General features: G+C 31.9%; 3 protein-coding genes and 2 pseudogenes across 4 annotated transcripts; 3 read left to right on the forward strand and 2 right to left on the reverse strand.

Annotated features, from left to right (window-relative positions):
- Nucleotides 1–582: 582 nt before the first annotated feature.
- Nucleotides 583–3,274, forward strand: LOC106372627 (laccase-11-like). 2 transcript variants are annotated; one of them, XM_048768382.1, is made up of 7 exons: nt 601–701; nt 747–828; nt 957–1,108; nt 1,191–1,435; nt 1,523–1,651; nt 1,738–2,661; nt 2,969–3,274. In XM_048768382.1, exons 1-7 carry the CDS (start codon nt 679–681, stop codon nt 3,097–3,099), a joined length of 1,686 nt encoding a protein of 561 aa, XP_048624339.1. In that variant the 5' UTR covers nt 601–678; the 3' UTR covers nt 3,100–3,274. The 2 variants fall into 2 exon arrangements, with proteins under 2 accessions (XP_048624338.1, XP_048624339.1); XM_048768381.1 differs by having other exon boundaries at nt 583–828.
- On the reverse strand, nt 3,208–6,874 carry LOC106436018 (BTB/POZ domain-containing protein At5g03250-like). Its single transcript, XM_048768383.1, has 5 exons — nt 6,381–6,874; nt 6,174–6,243; nt 5,407–5,762; nt 4,447–5,251; nt 3,208–3,873 (listed from the first exon to the last, which is right to left on the reverse strand). Exons 1-5 carry the CDS (start codon nt 6,437–6,439, stop codon nt 3,442–3,444), a joined length of 1,722 nt encoding a protein of 573 aa, XP_048624340.1. The 5' UTR covers nt 6,440–6,874; the 3' UTR covers nt 3,208–3,441.
- Nucleotides 6,875–9,145: 2,271 nt separating this feature from the next.
- Nucleotides 9,146–10,828, forward strand: LOC125592860 (annotated as a pseudogene).
- Nucleotides 10,829–13,465: 2,637 nt separating this feature from the next.
- Nucleotides 13,466–14,386, reverse strand: BNACNNG02970D. Its single transcript, XM_013876964.3, has one exon. It carries the CDS (start codon nt 14,264–14,266, stop codon nt 13,736–13,738), a length of 531 nt encoding a protein of 176 aa, XP_013732418.1. The 5' UTR covers nt 14,267–14,386; the 3' UTR covers nt 13,466–13,735.
- A 967-nt stretch (nt 14,387–15,353) lies between these two features.
- Nucleotides 15,354–16,402, forward strand: LOC106436016 (annotated as a pseudogene).
- The last annotated feature ends 3,826 nt before the right edge of the window (nt 16,403–20,228 follow it).

Genomic DNA, 20,228 nt, shown 5'->3' on the forward strand with positions numbered 1-20,228 from the left:
TCCCTTTCATTTTGTCTTGGATATAGGCTAGTATTTCAATTTTTGAACCACTGAAATACTCCGGCAAGCCTAAGTATTTTCCAACTCCACTTTCCGAGAAAATGCCAAGCTTAAGCTGAATCTGCTTCCTTACATCCAAACTGATGTTTTTTCCAAAAGTTAAGGAAGATTTCTCCAAGTTGATGCTTTACTGTACTTACAAAGTATGGTTAGACATCTACTATAAACATTCTTGAATAAAAGAGTCTTGAACCGAAATATTGATATTTTTTAATTTTTTAAAAAATCATGGTAAACGAACAAGTCAAAAATATATTAGTTTAAAGCTCAGATATCAACTTCGAAGGTACTCCATATTATTAACAAACGTTACGCTGATCCCCCAACGTCTTTCAGGAAGTTGCTTAAAAGCCTTCTTCTTCGATTATATGTTTTCAAATTTTCTTGATAATGTATTTTAGTCCGTTTTTCACATTAATTTCTCATTTAAAGACGTAAACATGAGTATTTTATATATATTTTGAGAGATTCACCAACCTATTATTTACACCATGACGCTATATAAGAATTTGTACTCGGCCACAATATCTTCAATACAATCTACATAACCAAAAGCAACACGAGATTTAATACAAAGTACAATCTCATCATTGCATAAAACCGGAAAATTAACCGGAAATGAAGATGATTCGGTACCCGAGTTTTATGCAATCTCATCATTGCATAAAACCGGAAAAGTACCCGAGTTTTCTCTTTCTCTTCTTGTATCTTCTTGGGTTTCTTGGCCAATCTCCGGTGGATGCAGCGGTGAAGAAGTACCAATTCGATGTACGTTTTCAACTTCCTGGTGACAATAAGTCCAAACACAAATTATATTGGTTTAACTAAACCGATTTATATGTTTGAGTTATATTCGATGTGTAAGGTTATGCATAATGTTTGGCAATTTGGAACAGGTTCAAATGAAGAACGTAAGCCGGTTATGCAATGCTAAACCGATTGTCACTGTCAACGGAATGTTCCCTGGACCAACGGTTTACGCAAGAGAAGGTGATCGAGTCATCATCAACGTCACCAACCATGTACAATACAACTTGTCCATCCATTGGTAAAGTCTCTCTTTCCTACGTCTCAAACCGGTTTAGTCATATTTATATAAACCAAAATGTAACGGTTTGATTTTCTTATAGGCATGGGCTTAAACAGTACCGGAACGGTTGGGCAGATGGTCCAGCATACATAACTCAATGTCCGATGCAGACCGGACAGAGTTATGTTTATGATTTCAACGTAACCGGACAACGTGGGACTCTCTGGTGGCACGCACACATCCTCTGGTTACGAGCCACCGTGTACGGAGCTATCGTCATCTTGCCTCAGCCAGGAAAACCGTATCCTTTCCCACAACCCTACCAAGAAACCAACATAGTCCTCGGTTAGTGAAAATAAAATAACCGGTTTAGCCTGGTCTGGTTTAATTTACCGAACTTTTTCTCATTTCCCGGGGTTTTTTTAAATATAGGAGAGTGGTGGAACGGAGACGTTGAGACGGCGGTTAACCAAGCCAACAAGCTGGGCGCACCGCCTCCGATGTCGGATGCTCATACCATTAACGGAAAGCCCGGACCGCTCTTTCCATGTTCCGAGAAACGTAAAAAAAAAAATTAACCTCATTAAACCGGTTTAAACCGGATTAGATCTTTTTCTTTTACGCTAAATCGTTTGTTTTTATATTAGACACATTCGTGGTGGAGGTGGAAGCAGGCAAAACATACCTTCTAAGGATCATCAACGCAGCGCTAAACGACGAGCTGTTCTTCGGTATCGCAGGCCACGACATGACCGTGGTGGAGATCGATGCAGTCTACACTAAACCGTTCACAACAAAATTTATTCTACTCGGACCAGGTCAAACCACAAACGTTCTAGTCAAAACCAACCAGTCTCCAAACCGTTACTTCATGGCAGCGGCTCCGTTCATGGACGCACCAGTATCAGTAGACAACAAAACCGTAACCGCGATTCTTCAATACAAAGGCGTACCAAACACGGTCATACCGATTCTACCAAAGCTTCCTTTGCCTAACGACACATCACACGCTTTGGACTATAACCAAAAGCTCAGAAGCCTCAACACGCCAAACTTTCCAGCGCTTGTCCCTTTAAAAGTCGACCGTAGATTGTTCTACACGATCGGTCTAGGCATCAACGCGTGTCCGACGTGTGTGAACGGAACAAATCTCGCGGCTTCGATAAACAATATAACATTCGTTATGCCTAAAACTGCTCTCTTGAAAGCTCATTACTTTAACATCCCGAACGTTTTTAGGACAGATTTTCCTGATAGACCGCCTAAACCGTTTAACTACACCGGTGTGCCACTCACGGCTAACCTCGGGACTTCTACGGGGACTAGACTGAGTCGAGTTAAGTTCAATACGACGATTGAGCTTGTTTTGCAAGATACCAATCTACTAACCGTTGAGTCACACCCTTTCCATCTTCACGGTTACAACTTCTTTGTGGTTGGAACTGGTGTTGGAAACTTTGATCCCAACACAGATCCTGCTAAGTTTAACCTCATTGACCCGCCTGAGAGGAACACAGTTGGAGTACCCACCGGAGGGTGGGCTGCCATCAGATTCAGAGCTGATAATCCAGGTAAGATAAGTCAATGCACATATATGATGAGAATGATCATACTCCCTCATTACGTAAAATGCATGTTTTGAAGAAAAAAATGTTTTAAAAGATATATTTTTATTTTTATGCATATTTATCAATTAAATGTAATTTTGTTTTAAAAAAATTACGTTAACTGATTTTTATTGGTTTAACTAGATAATCACAAAAAAAGATGCATTTATTTTTATTAATATGTGTGAAAATCTTAAAACATTTATTCTATTTTGAAAAGGAGGGCTTATATGATAAGCATATAAACTGATCAATGCATATGTTGTTGTAGGTGTTTGGTTTATGCACTGTCACTTGGAAGTCCACACAATGTGGGGTTTGAAGATGGCTTTTGTCGTCGAGAACGGGAACACACCTGAGCTTTCTGTTCTACCACCGCCCAAAGATTATCCGTCCTGTTAAGAATCTGATTCTTTGTTCATTGTATTTTCATTGCTCTGTTGATTTGTGTGTTTGAGATTGTTTCATGTGGTGTTGCACAACAACAGCACCACCACAAAGTTTGCATAAGAAATGTAACTAAATGTTTTCAAACAAAGATCTTCAATAAGTCAACAACATAAGAACCTAAAACCAATCAAATCTCTCAGCGAGATGCTAAGAGAAAGATGAAAGCTTTTGAAAAACAGAGTATCTTCAAGAACAAGTAAAAACAGAGCTACTCTGTTTCGATCTTTTTACCTAAGGGAATAAAAACAGAGATACTCTGTTTCAAAACAGAGGATTTATCTGAGCCGGTTCTTGCTAAATAGCTGGCTTTGCTTGATCCTTAGGGTTGAAGCATTCTGATTTCTTCTTGAAGTTAAGCTTCCTCGTAAAATTCTTCCAGCTTCTCTTCGACCTCACCAGCTTCTGAAGCTCTTCTTTCATGTTCATACACTCTTTCTCCAGCTCACAAACCTTTTCCCTCACGTTCTCACCTCTTGGTTTTAACAAAACACCATTGCCCCCACTTTGATGCAGCAGCTCAGGGTTGTCTAGATTCTCAGAGACAAAGAACCATCCCGATATAGACGTCCTGAGCCTAAGCTGCTCGAAAAACAGAACCTGAACGATCACACGAAGAGGCAGCCTCTCGTTCTGAGCCGCATGCGTGCTAGCTTCCAGTGAGAGCTTCTGGCAGTTCATGAGTCTGCATATCTGCTCTCTTTCTGAATCCGTAATCCATGCATGCGCCTGCAAAGTAAAGCCTCTCAAAAAAATATTAATACAGTAAAAACTTCATAAATTAATAAAATTTGGACTTTGATAATTTATTAATTTATACTGTTATTAATTTACGTAATCTTTTTTATTTTTTAAACTTATATATTTTGAAGTATGTTTTATGTGAAATTAAGAAAAAACTTGATTTTGCTATATATGTATTAATTAAATTTTACATATACAAATTTTATGTTATTCTTTTTCGATATTCGATTATTGGTGCATTGAATGTACCGAATTTTTAGGTTTAAAATGACAAAACAACATCACTATTTTGATATATACTTCAATGTGAATAAATATAAACTACCCAATATATTTTTATATTTATATAAATTATATATATATAATATAGTAATTACTAATTTATGTTTATATTGGGATCATATATACACATAAAAAATTTCAAAAAAAATATTATTGTATCGTCATATTTTACACCGGTCCAACTCGGACTATTAAATTTATTAATTTTTAGGATTTATTAAGTACTAATTTATGGAGTTATTACTTTACTAACAGCAAACACAACATTGTGGTTACCTTCAAGTAGACGTCTATTGCGTGATAAACTCCATCATCAAGTGGTCTTGCGTAATCAGGTATCGCAGCAGCGATAGCTTCGAACTTTGCTAGCTTTAGGTTAACGTCAGGTGCCACCTCAGCGAGATAACCGTCGACAAGAGTTGCTACCAACGTTGTAGGCGTTAGCAAATCGTCTCCATCCTTCACCAAATCACCTTCAGTGATGGAAGGAGAAGGGACAATGCCTGCTTGTTCTGTTGAAGAGACAAACTGTTCGATCATTCTCAGAACGCATTCGACGTCGTAGAGGGTCTCGGAGTATCCCATGTTCGGTATGAGAAGATCCACTAGAGCAGCTTGGTCCAGCTGGTTACCGATCCTCGTCTCGAGATCTTCTTTCGAGGATTGGCTTGTGTGAAGCACCATTGCAGTTTGGAGCAGCCTGAGGAGAAACTTTGTCGGGTTTACGCCTTTCTTGTTAGGAAGCAACTCAACTATCTCCTCGAGAGTGGTTTTTTGTTCGGCTTCTGAAGGACTCGTTGTTGTCTCGATCGCTTCTCTGTTCATCAGAGGGATATGTTTCCTTGTGTAGTACATAACTGCCATCGCGATGCACTCGTGCTTCATCCCTCGCGATTCGATGGCTGTGATGAGTCTTTTGAAGAGAGGCAAGATGAGGAGAGAAGCATCGTCGAACCACCAGTCTTCACCGTTCGGTTGCAGCATTGAGATACCGTTCCAAAGATGCGTTTCGTCTTCGTACTTCTTCTTTCCTAAAAGGCTCGGGTCAGCACAGGCCTTGCTAGCTAAAGAATCGACGCACCTGTATTGGAGTTAATAGAGAACCGGTTAGCCATGTGGTTATGATAATGTGACTTAACGTTCTGTTACAATTAATATCTACTTATATACTATATGAACCCGGTTTAATACAATCATAACCACGTGGTTAACCGGTTCTCTATTAACTCCAATAACCTGGAGATGATGTTGAGATCTTCGGCGTGGTCGGTGACTTCCTCGCACGTCTGAAGAGCCTTGATGGAGTCGGTCCAGTTGCTAAACACTTCGTTGAGGAAAGTTTCTGTCGTACCGACAAGGTTCCTTTCTCCGTAGCTATCGGTCATGTCGAGATAATCGGCTGCGCATCTGAGGGCGACGACGTTGAGTGCGGTGAGCTCGATTTTGACGCCGTAGCAGAATTTTGTAATGAGTTCGAACGTTTTGCCGCCTCCTGGTATCTCGTCTAGAGTTAAGACACATGCTGATCCGTCGTCGTTTGATGACTCTTCGATTAGTCTCTCAAGAAGCCCACTTCTAGAGAGCAATGGGAACTACACACCACAAACCAAGACACATGAAATGACACACGATCAGAAGCAGCCTAGCTCAATCATCAAGCTTTCACATTATGCAAATTAATATATAAACTAAACAGAGCCAGACTTGAGATTTTTGGGCTCTATTTGTAACAAAAATTTATACAAACTAATTCATAATTTTCACAAAATTTAAGAACAAAAAATCATATTTAAATATTTTTTATATTATTCATATCTAAATCTTAATAATATGATCATTTTTTTACCTTATTTTATATATAATTTTTATATCTAAATGTCAAAAATACATATTATATATATAATTTTTTTCTAAAAAACAATGTGGGGCCTCATAAAAGTGGACCCTCGTTAAAATGTTGTAAAATCTTCCTTACAAGCCCCGCTCTGACAATAAACTGTTACCTTGTGAAGGTGAAACTTCATGTCTCCAACTTCAATGGTAACATCACTCACGAGTCCAGTAGTGCAAAGCCTACAAAACAAGAGAGCTATAATGAGTATGTAATGAAGAACCCATCTTGATTTCAACAAAAGGACGAGAGCTTTACGTGAACCGAAGGAAAGCCATTTCGATTCAGGACAAAAAATTAGAATTTGGAAATGGAGTACCAGGTTTGGCCTTCGCGATGGAAAGCTTCGGATTTGGAGCCAAGTCTCATAAACGCCATTTTTGGAAGAAGAAGATCAATCTCAGAGTCTTCTGTGCTCGTAATGATATATAGTAGTAACAACAGAGAGGTGAGAGAGTAGGAGACAGGATTTTTCGGACAACGATCGTCATCTATTTTTAGCAGATTATACAGAGAGAGAGAGAGAACGAATCTGTAGCAGAAGAGTGAGGAGAAAAGTGTGGTCTTTGGACTTGGAATTTTTCGCCTCTTGAAAACTTCAATCCCGAAAACCGGTACTTAATTTTCCCCCGCTGGTCCGGTTTAACAATTTTTGGTTTAATATTTACATTTTAATTCAAGTCATGATTGAGTTTGGTTCTGAACGTATATATAGTCCACAAGGATCGTACTATTATGCAGGTGTGTGTTCATTTCATGTACTTTCGCTTTGATTTTCCAATTTTTCTTTATAATTATTTTCCCATTTCAAGATATTTGTACCACTAAGGTTACAATTCATTGTATATAAAGTACATTATGGAGTACAATAGATGTTTTTTAAAATGTTAAAAATCTGATAAAAATACATTTCAACATACACAATGTATCTAAAGTACATGTTGGAGTACAAATTTTTATTGTTTATGTTTAAATGTTAGGCAACATCTCACATCTCTTAGTCACCTAACATACCTTTCAATTTCTTAACCATAAATAAAAATCTTATTTAAAAATGTGAAACAGACATTGGAATTTTAGGTAAGTAATCTTATATATTAAAATAGAAGTTACTTCTTTCATGTGTGATTTTTTTTTTAATTTGAACCATCACTTAGAAATCTTATCAAATATATTTTATTAAGACTAATAATACATAGAATCTTTAAAATACTTTAATCATGATATCTTTTGATATCTTTTCATTTTAAATATAAATATATTTATTTTAAAATTTTAACAAATCTGTTTTAAAATTTTTTTTACAAGATCTTCATTTCGAAATTATATTTAAATATTTTCACTAATTTCAAAATTAGTTTGAAATATTATTATACATTAATATATTCAATTATCGTTTATAAAATGGAGAATAAAAAATTCTAGAATATTTTATCTATTATATAATCATAATCAATCATATTAAAAGAAATTATTATATTGAGCTAAATATAATAAAATTATATTAAATTTATATATTTATATATTTTATTTTCGTAAGTATAAAATATTTATGTTCAAAAATAAAATCTAATACTTTGGTAAGATGAGTTAACATTAGTAAACTATATAATACATGTATAAAAATTAACATGTATTTCTTTAAAGTTAATAATATGAAATCTTTGTAACTATTTTGATCATAATATATTTTCATTTTAAATATAATATATATTTATATATTATATTTTAAAAATTCTAATAAAAATGTGTAAAAATATTTTAACAATAACTTAATATATTTTAAATTATCGTTGATAAAATGAAAAATAAATATGATAATAGTATATTCAATTGATAAATTTTTTAAATTTATAAAATTTATTTTCATAAATATAAAATATTTATTTAAAAAAATAATATGATGATAGAGCGGCTTAAAATTAGAAAACTATATAATACATGTCTAAAAATTGACATATTTTAGATTTTTGTATATACAATAATATATTATCTAAAATAAATAAGCTTAAAAATATTAGTAAAAAGAAATCCAGCTTTGAAAGATGGATCATAATTTAGCATAAATTAAATACAAAATAATTTTCAAATATTTTTTCTCATGAATATATTAATTTGCTTAATAACTAAATGCAAATACAATAAGATAAATATATAATAAGAAGTGGCAAATATAATTATAACATATAAATTATAAAATTACTGTATTTGAAATAGTTATATAAACATTTAAGTATATGATTAACGTTCTAAAACAATAATTTATGTATAGAAAAATGAAAACAAACATCCGCGCGGTTGCGCGGGTCAAAATCTAGTTATTAGGTTGTATGGAAAGTTTTATGAATATCAAAGTATCAAACTGATACGAATTGCATTACTGGATTTATTTAGCTCAGGTTAGTAGAGTTTACCAATTACCACCATAGTTAAAGCAAGTCAACATATAAGCAGCTTCTTGATGGGCCAATGACTGAGGATCATTATAGCACAACAAACTGGGCTTTTAAAACAGTTCTGGCCTTTTAACACATATAAAGTGCAACTCATAGTCTTTGGGCTCGATAAAGACTACATTTTAGGCCTTATAGTATACCAAAATATAACCTGTTTGTAAAAAAAAAAGGCAAAAGTGTTATTTTTTAATTATTGAATCTAACAATCTTAACTGTATTTCCTAAGATTAGGTGAAAGTTTTAGGAGCTGAAATAATTTTAGCAAATTAGCTTTTTTTTATATTTTTGGTCAATTGTAGATAAGTTCTATTTTTAATAGAAAATCAAATAGACGAGAATCTTATATACCAAATATTGTTATGTTAATATCAAAAAAGAAGATATACTATCATTATCAATTAGTAATTTACTATTTATTAGGATTGCTTATACTTGTTGGGTTGGGTAAACCAAGCATATTCTTAGTGGCAAAGAATATTTTTTGTAATTAAATAGAAAAAATCTGGTAGATAAAAAAAGTAAATATAAAAACATAAAGGAAAGATATTATTTGAGTTTGGCCAGTGGGTGCATAATAAGTCATCAATGACCTAATCCAACCACCAATGGATGTTTCTGGTTGAGTCGGTCTTTGTAAAACGAACGGTTGTTAACATAGACACGTGTAAAATGACTTTAAATGTTAATTTTAATATCAAGAGATTTTCTCAAATTGATATTTAACATCTTTAACAAAAACTCGGCTATATAAGAAAACCTTCTCGCTACGGATCAGAATCGTCCCTTCGTCTCTCTCTCTCTCAGATTCAACATCAAATCTCTCGAGAAAACCTAAATCGCTCTTTCGACTCTCTCTTTCAAGGTATACGCTTCAACGATTGCTTTTGTTTTTGATTCCGCTAATGATCTTTCGTCTCGTATCCTGTGTTGCTTAGATAATCGATTTGTAAAATTCTTTGTTTGTTTCATCAATCTAGCTTCTTGTTTATGAACGATGATGATTAGGATCTCAATCTGTAGTTTCTTCTGTGAATTGCATGATCTAATTCGATTTAGGGTTGTAATCGCCTGGAGAAAACGACGTTGTCTCTGTACTTGTTGCCTAGATACGGTAGCTGAACGATTCTAATCTTGGCTGAGTGTTTAATATTTGTTTTCTTGTTTGCAGATGCAAATTTTCGTGAAAACGCTCACCGGCAAGACCATTACTCTCGAGGTAGAGAGCTCAGACACCATTGACAATGTCAAGGCTAAGATCCAGGACAAGGAAGGCATTCCTCCGGACCAGCAGAGGCTTATCTTCGCCGGTAAGCAGCTTGAAGATGGAAGGACTCTCGCTGACTACAACATCCAGAAGGAGTCGACTCTCCACCTTGTCCTCCGTCTTCGTGGTGGTATGCAAATCTTTGTCAAGACCCTGACTGGTAAAACGATCACCCTGGAGGTTGAGAGCTCTGACACAATCGATAACGTCAAGGCGAAGATCCAGGACAAGGAAGGGATCCCACCAGACCAGCAGAGGCTTATCTTTGCCGGTAAGCAGCTGGAGGATGGACGCACACTCGCTGACTACAATATCCAGAAAGAGTCGACTCTCCATTTGGTGCTTCGTCTTAGAGGTGGTATGCAGATCTTTGTCAAGACCCTCACCGGCAAGACTATTACCTTGGAAGTTGAGAGCTCTGACACAATCGATAACGTCAAGGCGAAGATTCAAGACAAGGAAGGGATCCCACCAGACCAACAGAGACTCATCTTCGCTGGGAAACAGCTCGAGGATGGTCGTACGCTTGCGGATTACAATATCCAGAAGGAGTCTACCCTTCACCTTGTGTTGCGTCTCCGTGGTGGAATGCAAATATTTGTGAAGACTTTGACAGGCAAGACTATAACCTTGGAAGTTGAGAGCTCAGACACAATCGACAATGTGAAGGCTAAGATTCAGGACAAGGAAGGGATCCCTCCGGACCAACAGAGACTCATCTTCGCTGGTAAACAGCTTGAGGATGGTAGGACTTTGGCTGATTACAACATCCAGAAGGAGTCGACTCTTCACCTTGTGTTGCGTCTTCGTGGTGGAAGCTTCTAAGCTTGTTGATCTGTGTGGTCAAAACTGGTGTTCTTTGAGCTTTGTTGATGCACTTGGGAGGTGATCTCTGTTTGCTTCTGCAAAAATTGGATCGTCTGTGTCAATGTTTTTCATTTTCTGTTTTCTTTATTTTCTTTTCGTTGTGAACCTTTCGGTTGGGATCGTAATGGCCCTGCCCTTTATGTTTCAAGTTTAAATAATAATCCAAGTGCATTATTAACTTTTGTCTATGCTTTCAAGTCGCGACTATTATTTACGATGGACTCGTCTCTGATACGCTTATTGTTGTATAGGAGAGAATCAAAGATTTTCTTGAACTCGCTGGCGCTTACATGGTTAATGGGATTTGTGTTTCTGCTCATATGGTGAAATTTGATATGACTAATTAGTCAACTAGTTGATTACTACTAACTCAAGAATTTGAAACCTGTGGGATTAAGAAAAATCTTGGACAAGTAGAGAGAAGACCGAGAAGAACCAACAGATGTGTTTCATAGAATTCCTTGATGAGTACCTCGAAACATACATACACATTTGTTATTTTCTTTATTGTATTTTATTTTAGCAGGTGTCAATTCTCAATGCTTACCTAGGCCAATATATATATATTAGTTATGTTAGGACTATATTAATGCTCTTCAAATAAAAATATTGGCTGGACAACGAGATAAGTGTATGATCTCACACGCCAACGAGATAAAAATATTACCACTTGACTACAACTCTGTATGCGACAGTGTTATTGCCACTTCTTCACATTCCATAACACTATTCGATTTTGATTGCTCATTCTTTATTCTACCAGACCATTGTTTTCTCAAAATCTTGATTGTTTTCTTTGTGCTACTGCGTGTTGTTCATAAGTCAATTTATGTAACCATTTAATATCCTAGCTCTCGAGATAACTTTTATCACACAGGTTTGCGTTTGCTGAATGGTTACTAGGAAATTTAAATTTTCTGTTTCAAGTAGTGTATTTGCGTTTAAAACCAGTCGGCTCTATTTGTCAAAACTTACGAAGCAAGTAACGCGTATTAACGAGGGAAAAAGGAATATTACAACTTTTTGACAAAACCAAGAAAGAGAAAAAAAAACACTCTGCTGATTGGTGCAGAAAGAAAATGCTGTCAAATCTTGAACTCTATGTTGCAAAAGCATATCAGAGAGTGGGAGACACAGAAATAGAAATTCCAATAACTTTCAATGAATGTATCATTATTACTCTTTTTCTATAAAGAAAAGAAAAATATCACTTCAACTTTTTAATACAGTATGTTATTGAGTGTTTCTCATAGAAAAATGTATAAACACGTATCATTTCTATCTGAGGACTTTTGTGGCCTATAGTACAAATCGCGACCTTCAAAAGACGTGACACTTGGTATATGAAACATTTTGAGTAGATGTTTTGTGGAGAATTTAGGTTTTGATTAGGTGTAACCATCTGTTTTTCCATTCAAAAATTTTTGCAAACTAAAATATGATCCGTCTTATATATTAGTATTATATATTTGGACTGCATGCAGTCAAGATTTGTGAGTAAAATAAAAAATCTGCCATGTACAGTAATCACATTGCAATTGTGGATTTCTTTCATTTTTATTATTAAATTTCATTTTTTTTCATATATTACAATTGTTGACTTTTATGTTCTGAGAATAACTGTTAAATTAATTATCTAATAATTTTGTTTTGAACTAAATAATTCAATTAATTTTGATGTACATTAAATTTATTTTCCAATTAATCTTTAACTGAGCTATATATTATAAATAATTTTCATATTTCATATTTGTGAAGAAAAACTAATTGATTAAATTTTAAAATCAATATAAAATCTACCTTTTCTAAAGTAGTTTGTTTGAATTAGTTGAAAATATATCTGATTTATTATAATATTTAATGAATTCAAAACAACTATTTTAAATAATTTAATTTAATTATAAATACGAGAAAATCTAATTATAAATTAAATAATAATTTATGTTTTTTGAAAAGTAATTTTAAAATTATTTTACTCCGTTTTTTATCAAAATAAAATTAATTTAAAATATCCACAATGAGATACATATTTAATTTTAAAACTCAAAATAACAATATATATGTTTAATTTTTTTTATTATATTTTAAATAAAGTATTTTTAAAATAACGATTTTTAATTATGAAAATATCTAGTATTATAAAAGATTAATTTAAATTAGCAGAATACTTTGGACCACTTTTTATTCACTTTTTCCATTCAAACATACGTTTTGAACTGGTAGATCCGCTAGATCCACACTTGAACTGCTAGATCCGCTTGATCCACTTTTGTTCCGCTCAAAACGCTTGATCCCCTAGGTGCGCAACGCTTGAGCCCCTTTCTCCATTCGGACCCTTTTAAAATGTTGGAGTGTCTAATCCTGTTTTTATATGTTGGTTGGTTTGTGACCTGTTTATAGATTGGTTGGTTTGTGAAAAACATTAAAATCTAATATGTTGAATAAAATATGAATTCAGAATTCTTATCTAACAATACATCCCTCAGTTGAAATACTTCTGATATAAATATTTAACATTCGCTTTCTTTCTTTCCTTTATTCTAATACATAGTTAACAAATGAATAATTTGACAAGATTTTTGCTTCTGTTTAGGTCACCGTTCAACAGATCTTATATTTTTGTGTATCTTATAATGTATATGATTAATCATTACATATTATGAAAATATTCCTATACAATTGCTTATGTTGTTTTTGATTATTTTTTTCTCGAGCGCTTTTGATTGATTTCATCATTGAATTTTTGTAGTTATGCAAGGAAATACCAATTAGTTTTTTTTTTTTTTTTGACATCCACGATCCAGAAATACCAATTAGTTTCAAGACACAAAAACATAAAATTATCATTTAACATTACCGAACACGAACAAGGATAGGATGATCAAAACTTCAGAAAAAAACAAGAACAAATATGCAAAAAAAACAAGAGGATATCGAAAAATTCTCCTTCGGACCGAAACTATAACCGATCCTAAACCCCCCAGAAAAACACGAAGTCCTCCTTATGTTTTAAGTAATTAAGTAATAGTTTTGACATAATCTATAATATTACCTACTAGAGTTTTATTATTAATCCTATAGTTGATATTAATCCTGAAACCCAATCTTCTCCCAAATCGCGTTCCTCAATAGCCTTAGATCTCTCCCCTTATCAGTTCCACCAATCCCTTCGTGCACCGTGAACGAAGATCCCCTCCGCCGCGCTAAATATTCGTGCGGCGGAATCATTCGTCTTCCGCCCGTCGTGTCACCGTCGTTGATCTCTTCATCGTCCTCGTCGTCTTCGTCGCTGTCGTAGTCTGGCATCACAACATGGCTCCTATACTCGCTCTTCAGGATCTTCGACCAGTCGGGGATGTTAACCGGAACCGAACCGGTCTTTGCCGTTTTCCGGTTGTCTAAACCGGAAGAATCTGCGACTTTCGCTGGTTTTCTCCTCAGTCGCGAGATTGATATCGATCTCTTGGCTTCAAATGAACTCGGCTTCTGATGATCGCCTAAACTGTGAATATCAGATTCGTCGAATTCAAACACATTCTTGTCGTTTTCGGACATAACTGGTTCTGGTTGTGGATAGATGTGTTTTGGCTTGGCAAAAAAATGCTTCATTGACGCCATTGATGATGGAAAAGAGAGCTATTCTGGGTTCTGTGATCAGCTTGTCGCCGACGACTCTTTGGTGGGTTTTGTTAAGTGAAGGAGTTGAGATCATTTTATAGAGAGATGTGGGTGAAGAAGATGAGCCCATTGGTTATGTGAGTTTACGACTTATTACAAGTAAACGACAAAGAAAAGTGTTCAGGTGTGGCCAGTCTCACGTTCTTATCGTGAGCTCTTTACCTCCTGATTCTCACATTCTCGTCCATTGTTTTTCTCTTTATTATAAAAAGTATAAAAACTTAGTAAGGATATGCGATCTAAATTAATGGAATTATACGTTTTCATTTAATTTCCAATACTATCTAATTTTAAAAATCACCATCAAATTTATTGCTGTTTGATGCATTCATAAAACTTGATACTATTGAGTATTAAATGCTGTTAGATATGAAGTTTGTTGATATACAGTTAATTAGTTAACAATCTTCTAAATTTCTATTTAAATTAAAGTGCTGCTGATATGTATTTTATGTAAATTTATTTTAAAACTCCTTTTTTTAAGATCAGATTTCCACTAATGTTTTTAGCTTAACCTTGGCTTGAAAAAGATATTGCTTATTTATACCGAACCAAATTTAGTCTATCTAATTTGTTGATATACAGTTAAATTAATTAACAATCTGCTAAAATTCTATTTAAATTAAAGTGATGTTGATATTTATTTTATGTAAATTTATCTTAAAATTCCTTTTTTAAGATTTGATTTCCACTAATGTTATTAGCTTAACCTTGGCTTGAAAAAAAGATAATTGTTTAATTATACCGAACCAAGCGTGGTCTATCTAAACCATTGATTGAACCAATTTAACCGGTTATCTACAAAGGGGGAAAATCTATTAGTCCTTCTTCCTCGTTCCCCTCCGGCTTCACATTATCTCCGATCTTCCTCATCGGCCAAAAGGTTTGCGTCGAGTTTCTCTCTTTCAATTGTTTATTCCTGATCAAATCGCAGTCTTATTTAGATTAGAGATCGCGAGTGGTTCATTGTATCGATTAGAAACCCTAATCTGTGTAATTAGCTGATTAAATGATCTGTTGTAGGGGAATGGCTACAGCTACGTATCCGCCGCCTCCTCCGTATTACAGACTCTACAAAGATTACTCTGAGAACCCTAACTCTGCTCGTCTCCAAGTGAAGGAACCTACGTTTGTTTCGGTGGCAATTATACTGTCAGATTCTCTCCCTTGGCATTTCCTCTTATCAAAGTTTCAAACTTTGTGAGTTTCAGTTTATAATTTTTTTTTTTTTTTTTTTTTTGCAGACGGAGGATGTTCTTCCAAGCTTAGAAGAGCAAGGAGTTCCACAGCTTTATCCCAATGATTCAATTGTTGGTATGTCACTTACTTAATTTATTGTAAATGCTTTTAAGCTTCTTGTCTCTTTGTTTTGTTGATTAGATTCCATTGATCTTGTGTAGATTACAAGAAGGAACTCCGGTCTTTAAATAGAGAGCTACAGCTACATATACTGGAGCTTGCTGATGTTCTCGTTGAGAGGCCTTCTCAATATGCCAAGAGAATTGGTGATATATCCTCAGTCTTCAAGAACTTGCATCACCTTCTCAATTCCCTGAGGCCTCACCAGGTAAGAAGCTCTCATCCCTCAATTTTTTTACAATTTCATCGGTATTGTGTTTAGTAGTTTTTTTTGTCTTCTCTTTATGATCAGGCGAGAGCAACGCTTATTCACATTGTGGAACTTCAAATTCAACAGCGGAAGCAAGCTGTGGAGGACTTTAAAAGGTTTGTGATGCTTTTAACTTTTATGTCTTAATGTTATCAAGATCAGCCCATTAACTAAGTAGTCTTTAAAACTTCTTTGTGTCAACACGATTAATTGGTGATAGTGTTGATTTGGTTGAGTGCAGGAGGAGAGAAGAAGTACAGCGACTTCTAAAGGATGCTTTCATCACTTTAGATGGACAATAGAGTTTTTTTACCCATTTCATGTGAAACTTATTTCTCTGATTGCGACCTTCCAAGCTTATTTGACCAAGACTTGAGTAGATACAGTGTACATGGATTGTATTATACCAGAATCAACCGCTTCTTTTCTTCTTGAGAAAAAGAATGAATAAACCGGTTATATAATACTCCCAGAATGAACCGGAATTAGATATGAATTGATTGGTGTGTTGGTGCAAAAAGACTCAAGTGGGATTGTCCCCATGGGAACATAACCCACACTCCGCGGTTTTCTTTTTGTCAACAGACTCCGTGTTCAAAGCTGAATGACACGTCTTATTATCTTCACCTCTTATTCAGTAAAATAAACACGTCGGATTACTTCACGTGGACTATAATAGGGACATGACTTGTTCACTCGATAGTTCTATTAAAATACTACCATTATTTGATTCATTTGTTTCCACTATTATTTATTGTTTGTTCTTGTTAAAGATAAAACAAGAACGAATTTCAAAACCAAAAATAGTAAATAAATAAAATTGTTGTTTCTGAGAGAACCAAAAACGATTGGACATCACATAATCCCATTTTTGTTTTGTCTGAATTTCTCACATCATCCCAATTTTATTATCATAAAATGCTATTATATATTTCCAAATGTCTTGTTATAAATTTTAGACTACATAAAAGTGGACGCATGCAATGTGAGAGGTCATAATGTATGATTACTTTTTTAAGAGTTGAACATAAAAATATTAATATGTATCTAAATTTCAAACCCGTAATTCTTTTTTTGTTATCTGTTAAATCTATACTGTTATTTGAGAAATGAATTTGCTTATTTGTCAATTTCTCCATGATTTTAAGGCTAAGTCATTAGTTTTAATAAATAATTTTAATTAAACTATAATCAAAATATAATTCATTATTTATCTGATTACAAATTAATATTAAAAAAATTATCTCGAAAAAATAAATGAAAAACGTTTTTGAAAAAAGAAAAGATAGTTTCATATATTTATTTTGTGTTTATCTACATCTTTCGTTCTTATTCACTAACTTTTATAATTAGTAATATATATATATATATATACATATAATAATTAGATTTATCGTTATACTAAAATATTAAAAATATGTTTATAAAAAAATAACAAAAATGATTTTTTTTTTTTGCTATTCGTGTTTTTTTCTAAATGTTTTTATTGGGAATGTAATTATCTTTTAAAAATATTTTCAAAATATCTACCTCCAAAAAGAATATTTTAAATTTTTTAATTTAAAATTAACTCTAATTCCTTTTATGTTTTTCAAGAATTTCAGAGAATTATAAGTTTGTTTAAATTACAATTTCTGTAAAAGACTATTATGTATAGAAAAATGTGATTCTATTTTTATAAAAATTGTATATTCTAAAAAAAAATTGTTTTAGTTATAATTATTACAGTTTGAAAGTTAAAAGACCATTTTGAAAATAAGAAATTATGATTTTATAATAAAGAAATACTATTTTAATATCTATATTTAGAAGAAAATAGCAATCTCTGTTTTAAATTTAAAAAAATAGAGATTGACTATATCATATTTTTCCTCCATTATAGCATTTAGAATTAAATATTAGAATAAATAACAAATGTTCTTATCTTATATATTATATATTAACAAGATATGAGCCCGGATTTTTGTTTGATGTTTTAATTTAATAAAAACCATAAAATAATAAATCATTTTATTATAGTATTATGATTATTTTTTGCATATGGTGTTCGAGATTTATTTTATAATTAAAATCTGTTTTCACACATAAGTTCAAGTTAATATTTGTATTTTATAATTATGGTGCATAGATAAGTTGTTATAAACTTTATACTAAGGATTAGAGAAAATACTATACATAAACATTTAAATTGAACACAATCCGCAATAAGAAATGAAAAGTAAAAAGAAATGAAAGTTAAATGCATCAATTGAATCAATGACAACATTATACATGTTCTTATGTACTAATTTAATGCTTTATTAAATAAGTATTTAAAATTTTATTTTGCTAGGATTTTTAAAAAAAGGAAAACATTCAATTTTATAAATCCCCTTTTTATTTACAATTAAAAAATATTAAATACTCTTTTACAAATTTGTTTAAGATTTTAGAAAATGTAAATTAAAGTCATATAACCTATTACAATTATCTTCTCTTTAAAATTTCAGAAAAAAATATATTGCTATCAACTAATTATTTTTATTTATTAATAAATATTTTTAAAATTGCTATTTTTATAATTCATATCCATACTAATTTACACTTCTTTTATTAATTGAATAATTTTTAGTATCATGTTCATCATCAAACATTCTCTTAAAAATAATATCAAGTAGTTTTTAGTATCAAACATTATACAAATTTGTTTTGTTTAGGATTTTTTTTAAAAGGAAAACAACTATCAAATATTCTTTTACAGTTTTGTAGGATTTTAGAAAAGTAAATTAATACTACATAATCTTTTACTATTATATTTTTCTAGGATTTAAAAAATAAAATTTCTATCAAATAACTATTTCCAGTTAATATTAACTATTTTTAAAAGTTGCAATTTTCAAAATTCGTTTTTTTTTCAGTATCATTAATATTTTTACAATTTTTCTTGTTAATTGAATAATTTTTACTATAATGTTTAGCATTAAATTTTTGAAGTAAAATTGACTATTACATAAAATTTTACAAGTTTTTTTAATTGGTTAAGATTAGAAAAGAATTTTCTTTTAGAAGTCTCTTTTATTTAAGATTTTAGGAAAATAAGAAGTTATTTTCACATAATGGAAGTTTTTATTGACACGTTCTCAATTTAATTTTTTAATTGACACATATCATAATCATATCAGGTGAAATATTTGAAGTTAATTTTGGTTTGTATTTTTTAATAAAAAATTATTAAAAATTAAAGTTAATTAATTATAAGAAAAAAATAGATTACTTTTACGTTTTTATTTTATTTAGAATTTTAAAAAGGAAATTAATAATTTTATTTCTTTTAGAGTTTTATACTACTATTTTATTTTTAATAAAAAAATCTGTTTAATTATTTATATATTTTGTCTTTTACATACAAACTCATATTTATATATTCACACATACTTATGAATGACAATAACATCAAAATTAAAAGTTATGCTAGCATCATAAGATGTAATAAGGATAATAAAAAGTTGAGTTGTATCAAAAAATTAAAAGAAAATACCCAGGGAATAATTTTCATGTAAATATTAAATGTTTTGTAAAAATAATATGTGGAAGCTTAAACCTAAATATAGATGTGAAATATTTGTAGCTATGTTTTGTCATAATTTTTTAACATATAATTATCTATAAAAAATGAAAGTTATTTACTTATAAGAAAATAATAAGAGTACTTTTACAATTTTTTTTAATTATGCTTTTATAAAAGTATTATTATTTATTTTAAAGTTAGTTTTTCTTCATGTTTTTATTAAATAATTTATTGTACTTGAAAGATTTTACAATTTGTTTTTTTTTAACATTTATTTCTTAAAAGTTAATATTTATCTTTTATAATTCTCAATTTTCGTATCTTTTAAAACAAACATTATAATGAAAATAATAAAAACAATAATAATAATAATAGTAATAATAATAAGACTATTAAATAATACTTCATCTGTCTTATAATAAATGTCATTCTAGCTTTTTTTCTTGTTACACAAAAATTGTCACTTTACAATTCCAATGCAAATTATACTTACTTTCAGCTGAAAATTAATTGCAAACTGCATTGGTTTTATAAATAATTTTATTTATGTCAAATACTATTGGTCAGAAAGATGTAATTAATAACAACTTACATATATTTACGCTACTTTCTTAGTCTGTGTGAAAAGTGTCAAAGTGACACTTAGTCAGAAACGGAGGGAGTATTTATAATTAATTTTAAAGAAAAAATGTTTTTGTTATTTTAGTATATATATTTTTGACTATGATATAGTTTAACACATGTCA

This window comes from Brassica napus, chromosome C9 (genome assembly GCF_020379485.1).
Source record: "Brassica napus cultivar Da-Ae chromosome C9, Da-Ae, whole genome shotgun sequence".
In the NCBI taxonomy this organism is placed as follows: Eukaryota; Viridiplantae; Streptophyta; class Magnoliopsida; order Brassicales; family Brassicaceae; genus Brassica; species Brassica napus.

Bases quoted from the DNA above. Each gene is read 5' to 3' on its own strand.
- BNACNNG02970D (XM_013876964.3), bottom strand. From the start codon at position 14,266: ATGGCGTCAATGAAGCATTTTTTTGCCAAGCCAAAACACATCTATCCA.
- LOC106436018 (XM_048768383.1), bottom strand. From the start codon at position 6,439: ATGGCGTTTATGAGACTTGGCTCCAAATCCGAAGCTTTCCATCGCGAA. The intron at 5,252-5,406 runs GTTATTGGAGTT...ACTCCAATACAG, and splicing joins GATCTCAACATCATCTCCAG to GTGCGTCGATTCTTTAGCTA. The intron at 3,874-4,446 runs GTAACCACAATG...TTTACTTTGCAG, and splicing joins CAATAGACGTCTACTTGAAG to GCGCATGCATGGATTACGGA.
- LOC106372627 (XM_048768381.1), top strand. From the start codon at position 679: ATGAAGATGATTCGGTACCCGAGTTTTATGCAATCTCATCATTGCATA. The intron at 1,436-1,522 runs GTTAGTGAAAAT...TTTTAAATATAG, and splicing joins AGAAACCAACATAGTCCTCG to GAGAGTGGTGGAACGGAGAC. The intron at 2,662-2,968 runs GTAAGATAAGTC...ATGTTGTTGTAG, and splicing joins ATTCAGAGCTGATAATCCAG to GTGTTTGGTTTATGCACTGT.